The sequence below is a fragment of the Panicum virgatum genome, chromosome 3N (assembly GCF_016808335.1).
Source record: "Panicum virgatum strain AP13 chromosome 3N, P.virgatum_v5, whole genome shotgun sequence".
NCBI classification, from domain to species: Eukaryota; Viridiplantae; Streptophyta; class Magnoliopsida; order Poales; family Poaceae; genus Panicum; species Panicum virgatum.
The window spans coordinates 29,000,104-29,007,451 of record NC_053147.1 but is presented as its reverse complement, the minus strand read 5'-3'; the positions used below and the strand labels follow the sequence as shown (position 1 = coordinate 29,007,451).

At 57.3% G+C, this 7,348-nt stretch overlaps 1 protein-coding gene across 1 annotated transcript; it reads right to left on the bottom strand.

Moving 5' to 3' along the window:
* Window positions 1-774: 774 nt before the first annotated feature.
* On the bottom strand, window positions 775-4,149 carry LOC120665575. Its single transcript, XM_039945174.1, has 2 exons — window positions 3,809-4,149; window positions 775-1,581 (listed from the first exon to the last, which is right to left on the bottom strand). The coding sequence occupies exons 1-2, from the start codon at window positions 3,950-3,952 to the stop codon at window positions 1,246-1,248; spliced, it is 480 nt and encodes a 159-aa protein (XP_039801108.1). The 5' UTR covers window positions 3,953-4,149; the 3' UTR covers window positions 775-1,245.
* Between the last annotated feature and the right edge of the window lie 3,199 nt (window positions 4,150-7,348).

Here is a 7,348-nt window from a genome sequence, read left to right as displayed (position 1 = left end):
ATGTTTGCCCTGGGCTCATCTTGGTCACGGCGGTTGGTTCTCTTTTCCCTGGGCTCATCCTCTCGTGTCTCTGCTATACTATTGAAAATGAGGTTAGACGCATTTTTCTCTCGCAAATTCATCAGTGGCAAATCCTTGCGATAATGACCTGATCCCCGCAGCCACGTCGTCGATCCGATCGCTCAAGAGCCGGCCGTGACGATGCCCCTCCCCTCCCCCATGAAGCGAAAGCTCGACTCGATCCAGCTGCCGCTACGTGCGCATGCCGCAATTGCCGGCCAGTGACGATCGACACATGCCGCCGGCGAGGCCAAAGCGCGCGCGCCTCCACCTAGTACTTCGCTGCCCGCACGTAACCGAGGCATCTCCCGACAACTGTTGACCTCGATCGAATCCGGAGACCCCGCCGCACCGGCACGGACGGACCCATCCGCAGATCTACTACTGTGCCGTGCCGGTAGCCTAAAACTCGGCGGGCAGGCCGCCGCACGAGCTGTGGCTGACTGGCTGTGTGGCCTGTGGGGAGGGGGAGCCCAGGAGAGGGACAGCAGCGTACGTCACCAACCAACCCGCCGCACAGGTTCCCATGTCGCGCAGGGGGACACGGCCGGCAGCTCGCGATTCCACTTCCAGATCTGGATGCGTTGTCCCAAGAATCCACGCACGCACGCACGATCCGCGCGATTCCATTCCCTCCCCCTCGCGTCGGGCACAAAAGAGAGGAGGGACAAAAAAAAAAGAAAGGGGATCAGCACGCAGGGCGAGGCATCAAGCGGCACCAATCATTTGCTCATTGACATTTCCACTCTCTTCCAGCACTAGTAGTATAGTAGTACACCAATCGAATTCACTTCTTCATCATCTTACAAAAATGGTTGGAAGAAAGAAATAGAAAATAATTAATAAATCGCCCGATTATAAAAAAAAAGAAACTACGGCACCACCAGCTCACTATACACACAGATTATTTGTGCGGCGGCGCCCCCGCCCCATGTTCCTCCCACCCTTTGGGCTCACATTATACATTTTGGACCCGCGGGGTGGAAGCAACCGTGGCTTATTATTTACCATGTAATAACGGCGGTAATAATAACTTAAATTAATAATTAATTATAATTAATTAAACAGATTAACTAATCCGGTCGGTCCGGTCCCGCTGGCACTGTCGTTGCACTGCACCTGGAGTTAGTTGTGCTTTTTTTTCCTTGTTTTTGATTCATTCATGGTGATGACGAGAGGTTCAGATCAGGCGCGCTTCTTGGCGGGCCCGCCGGCGGCCAGGGCGTTGGCGCCGGCCTGCGCCGCCCGCGCGGCCTTGGCGGCGGCGCCGCCCCTGTTCTTGCTCTTCTTCTTGGGGTGCGCGGCCCCGGGCGTGGACCGCGGGATGAACACGCCGGTGCCTTTGCTGCCATGCTGCTGCTGCTGCTGCTGCTGCCACGCCGCCGCCAGGGCGGCGCTGTCCCCGCCGTAGCTGGCGCCGTGGTGGTGGTGGTGGTACAACGTGTAGGGCGGTGGCGCCAGCAACGACGCGCCTCCCCCCTGCTGCTGCCGCGGCGGCACATGGCCGAGCGACGCGAACCCCTGCGCGGAGCCAACCAATCAGTCAGGCGAGATCGTTTTTTCGCTGGATGGTCGTGTCGAGGTGGTGCTCGCACATGACGCGATGTGATCACGGCAAAACTTTATCAAAATAAATCTATAAAAAAACCCCGGAAATAATGGAAACCATCAGGGGCCGATAGCTGTGCAGGATCGATGGAGCAGCAACTAGGCAGGCAGGAACATAACTCATGGCCCACTTGCGTGCATGCCAAGGTCTCGGCGCCGGATCTTGCCACGGGTGGACGCCGGCCCCGCCGGAGAGGCTAGCAACTGCCAACAGCGACGGCCGGCCGGCCGGCCGGCACGGGTCGCATGCATGGCAATGCCATGATGACGGGCGGGGTGTTGTGTGCAAGCAATAATAAAAAACGTCTGATCCAAGGCTCCAAGCAACGTCGATGGCTAACTCCCCGATCGCAAAAAGGCTCGGGAAACAAAGAGAGAGAGAAAGCAGGTGATTATTCTTTTCTTTTTCTGAAAGGAGCGAATGATTATTCTTGGCAATCATGCAGGGAGGAGGCACAGCAGGAGGGGTACGTGACCACCAATAACAATTAACTTAATCAAGTGCATGGGGCCCATGCTAATTGCAATCGGGCGCCGTGTCCGTACGTGAGTGGGAGAGAGGAGGGGGCATAATTAAGCTGGGTGATTAGTGATTAACTGAGGTTTGGAGCCACTGAGCACAGGGGTCGGGGGCGCAAGCGCGGCGGCGGGGATAGCCATGCGATGCGTCGCGGTGGCGGCGGTGGTGGGAAGGCGTAGCTTGCAAGTTTCTAATTCAGGAATGGCCAAGGAAAGTGACACCGGCCGCTGGCTCCCAGCAAACGCCAGTGCACATCACGGGCGTGCTGGGGTGGGGACTGGGGACTGGGGCTCGCCCGGCCTGCCGGGCTAGCAAGCTCATGCCTGGGAGAAGATTAGCTGTGCCTGTGCCATTACGGCTGCTGCTGCTGCTGTCATGGACCCGTTGCGATCAATGATCAATCGGTGTCCAGTTTAACACACTGTAGACAGCATGCTTCTACTGTACTCAACTGGGAGGAATTACGTGTTGCTACCCACAAACATGCACGGCCGACAGAAACAGTTCCTTTTACACGGCCGACGCTGGGATTTCAAAGAAACTGAAAGGTTCGCTCGAGATTCAGACGGAATTCGCGCGGTTTCTGCTCAAAGGAGTCTCCACAGTTTCCACCCGGGGCCCTCGAAATTCAAGTGGCCCCCGTCCACCCGTAGCAGTAGGCACTAGGCAGGCAGTGCTAGTTCACTAGCAGAGTGAGCAGCCTAAGCACCTCGTAAATAAAAAAAACATCACATCAAATGTTCCGACACATACATGGAGTACTAAATAAAGTCTATTTATAAATTTTTTTGCATAAATGGACTGTAAATCGCGAGACGAATCTAATGAGCCTACTTAATCCATGATTTGTAATAGTGATGCTACGGTAACCATCCGCTAATTATTAATTAATCATGAATTAATTAGCATCATTTGATTCGTCTCGCGATTTACAACCCATCTGTATAAAAAGTTTTTGTAAATAAACTTCATTTAGTACTTCAAATTAGCAAGATTTTATCGCAAAATTTTTTACAAAACATCTAAACACGGCCCTTGTTTCCTCTCCCCAATTCGATAGGCGCTCGCTGACGTACTACGACCACTGCACGAGAGATACACCTGCGCTTGTTGCGAGTAGCTCTAGCTCCAATCTTGTGCTTATCCTCCGAAAATTCTGCGCAAGTGCCCCGGAGATACCCCAGATGCACGACACCCGGTGGTGCTCGGATGCTAGTTGATCGAGGCTGCGGATACCCCAAGTAGGCCATGATCGGGATGCCCTCTTTCTTCGTCCTGCTCCGCTGCGGATTGGGCTGGGTTGGGTTGGTGGGGGGGGGGGGGGGCAGAGGAGCGGTCCTGCCGTCCTGGCGACATGGCGTTTGGTGTGTTCGGTTCGGTTTGGTGAGGTGGTGTGCGAGTGCAGGTGCGGGCGGGCATGTGTTGGGGTGGTGTGTGTGTGGTCTGCACTCCGCACCAACCAACTAACCACCGAGAAGCTCCGGGAACGCAACAGAAGCTAAGCTGGCCCGGGCGGCTGGGCCTGGACCTGAACCGACCCTGACGAGCCACCAGCCCACCACACGTGCATGCACATGCCTGGTGATGGGAGGAGACGGGGAGGAGCGTGGGGCGGCTCACCGTGAGGGGCGCGGCGGCGGCGGGGATGAACTGCGCGGCGGCGGCGAAGTCGGCGCCCTCGTCGTCGTCGGTGATGAGCAGCGATATCCGCTTGCTGAGCTCGGCGAAGAACACGTCGTCCTCCAGCATCGCCTCCACCTCCATCGCCTTCTCCCTGATGCTGCTCGGCTTCTGTGCCGTAACGTGCTGAGACTGCGGCGGCGAGAAGCTCGGAGGGCAGCGGCAGCAATGGAGGAGGAGGAGGAAGAACAGGAGAAGGGCAGAGACGGAGGAGCAGAGGCTTTGCTGCTGTCTCTGGTCTCTCGCGGCGGCCTCTGGTCGCTGTGCTCAGCCAGCGGAGGGGGGCGGTTTAATAGCGGCCGCCCTTTTCTTGTTCCTGGTGTCAGCTCGGGCGGGGCTGTGCGGTGGGGCCGGGGCCCGGCGGAGCAGCTGGCCAATCCCCGCCCGGAAAGGTCGTGGGCCCCACGAATGTGGGGGCGCGGTCCCTGCACATGTTCGCAATCCGCTCCGTCCTCCCCGCGACCTCGTCCAGACGTATCCCCCGACCCCCGGGCCACCGGACGGCGAGAGCCCGCGCGGCCCCACCTGTCAGCAAATGCTATTCTGACGACCACCTTTTATTTCTTTTTTTTTTGCTCTCCACAAGCTTATCCCGATTCCTCCTGAGTCCTGACTGCTCGTACGACCGGGGCCTATAAGCGGCCCGACACGGGGTTGCTAGGCCGGCTTGAACCGCAACCGCTCGCTCGTTTGCCGCCGCCGTCTGATCCTCTTCGGCCGCGCCGCGTGATCGGGATCGCATGATGACCGGACCCGTCCCGTCCCGTATAGCAAGCAACCTTCGCCGGGAAGTAACACCGGACCGGACGCGTAGCGCGGCAGCGGCGGCGGCGGCATGAGTGCATGGCGGTGCCCACTCGCGGCGGATGATGTCCGCGGGGCGGGGGAAAAGGGACGGCATGCCCTGCCCCGGCATTATCCAATATCCATCCCTGCGCGAGAAGGGGAAGAGCGGATGAGGCTGCTCCGGCGCGGAGGCGGCCACCGAAGCCCGCGCCGAGCGAGTGGGCGACTCATCGTGGATGGAAGTGGAACCCGCCGCGGTCGGGAGGGGGGGCCCCGGGATCTCCGCTGCCTGCCCACATGGTGTGGCCCGGCGCCCGCCAGGGTGGCCGCGCGGAGGCCCCTCTCGGCGTCAGGCGGCATGTTCGTGTAGGCCAGCGCGGGCTGCCGCGCCGCGGGCAGGGAAAAGGGGCGCCGTGTCACGTCCAGCGAGCAGGTGGCGGCGGCGGTCACCGCCAGGAACCGCATGCCGCCGATGCGTGCCCGCGGCGTCCTGATTGGCAGCCGAGGTGCGCTGCTCATTATTGGTGGAGAGCACCCGAGGGAGAGGGCATGTGCCGCGGCGGTGAATCTTCGCCGGAATCACCAGGATTAACCAACCAGTGGTCGCCACCACGGAGCTGATCGGGGCGACTGGCTCCGCCGCCAGCCGGTTGGTTCCTATCCGGAACGGAATCCTGGATCAGATGATGGGTTCGTTCGGATCGGTGGACCGGGGCGGGCAGAGGCCGCGCGCGCTCCACGTCGACCTGCTCCTCCGGTCCTCCCCCACTGGGGTCCGGGGGAGGTCAGCGTCGGAGGTGGAGCCGCAGCCGCTTCACCAGCCGGTGACCACTTCGGCGAGCGCGAGCACTGAGCGAGCGGGGTGTGTGGCTGCCCGCGCGTGCGCTGCCGGGGACTTTTTGCATTTTGACCTTTTTTATAAACAAATTTCACATTTAGGGTCTTGAAGAAATAAATTCGGTTTTTGGATCCAGAGGGCCGGCGCCATTTAAGGTAAGTCTCGGCGCCATAAGTCATGGCGCCGAGCTTTGCAAACCGATCTAATGTTGCGGTTGACGTGGAGGCGATATGGCATTACCTCGGTGCCACAGATCTTGGCACCGAGCTCGGTACGTGGAGGCGATATGGCATTACCTCGGTGCCACAGATCTTGGCACCGAGCTCGGTGTTGTGAATGTTGCCGCTGACTTGCAAAAAAAAAATTAACTTACTAATTCATATAATAAAAACTGCTCCCTATAATGTGCATGACCTACCTTGAAGTTCTAGTGGTTTAGTCACTTAGTTTTTGCCTTGCAGACCCAGGTTCAAGTCCTAGTTTTGCATCTTTTTCGTTTTGTTTATTTGTTCTCTCACGATGGCTGCATGCAAACATTTGCATCTTTTTAGTTTTATTTGTTCTCTCACGATGGCTGCATGCAAAAAGAAAGAAAAGTGGCCGCCTGTGCATTTATGAATCCTAGGAAATTGATGCACATTGATATGGAGTTAACTCTTTTCTTGGTCTATGGAGTAGAGGCTGATATGCCTAAGAAATGAAAAAAAAATCAACGTGGGCAGTGACTCGAACCTGGGCCGCTCAAGGATGGAGGCTAGCATCTTCACCATCTGACCTAGAGCATAAAATTTATACTTCTACTAGAACAGTGCTAATTATCTATTTCAAATGCCAAAATACACAAGTTAAAACTTCAGTGTCGAGGCCTATGGCACTGAGCTCGGCGCCAAGATCCGTGGCGCCGAGGTGGTGCCACATCGCTTCCATGTCGACTGCCACATTCAATCGGCTCGCAAAGTTTGGCGCCGAGACGTGTTATCTTGACGTCATATGTCACGGCGCTGACCCCTTGGCTTCAAAAACACAATTTGTTTCTTCAAGACCCTAAATGTAAAATTTATTTATAAAAAAGGTTAAAAAGTAAAAAGTACGGCCGGGGACGCTGGTTGGACAGCCGACGTGCCGGGGGCCGCTCGTTGTTTACGGCGGCGGGGCGGGGGCCGACGAGCCGACGAGGGACAAGTAGCGGCCGGCGGGGTGGTGCGCCCTGACTGCGATCTGCGATGGGTGGACGCGACGCGAGCCCGTCGGTTCAGAAGCTGGCTGGCGCCTGGCGGCCTCCCGCGTACGGATCGCCGGTGCCGTCTGACAAGACAAGAGCAGCTGTCAGTGACGAGGTGACAGGGTGCGTGCTGCGCTGAGCCACCCGCGCACGTCCCGTTCCATTTCCACCCCCGTGCGCTGGTGCTCCAGCTATCCTGTCCACTGCAGCTCGCGGTGTTCCTCGGCGTCTCGTCGGCACACCGGCGCGGCGGTCGGCCGCGCGGAAATCCGTGCATGAATGTTTGCCTTCGCCGACGGATGCGTACTATTTTTTTTCGTAGAGTTTCGACATTTCGTGAGGTCGACTTGCCTGTGTGGACTGACTCCGTGTTCTTCCGTGCAAAGGCTAGATGAAGGGTGCACCGTCTGCAATTTCTTTTTCTCGAGAAATATTTTCCCTCACTAGTTGCAATTAACATGCTACGACGACCTTTTGGTGCTTGATATCACCAAATGGCTCTCTCTTGAAACCAAAAGTACCAGGAGGAGATGTTGCCGACAGTCTTGAAACTACATGTTGTGGATGTTGCCATTTTTAAGGTTGAGGGGTATTTGGCCGTGTGTTTGTGAGTTTGGGGCAAGTCTCTTGGATC

Coding starts and splice junctions, on each gene's coding strand:
- LOC120665575 (XM_039945174.1), bottom strand. CDS start 3,952: ATGGAGGTGGAGGCGATGCTGGAGGACGACGTGTTCTTCGCCGAGCTC. Junction 1,582..3,808: donor CCGCCGCCGCGCCCCTCACG/GTGAGCCGCCCC, acceptor GGCTCCGCGCAG/GGGTTCGCGTCGCTCGGCCA.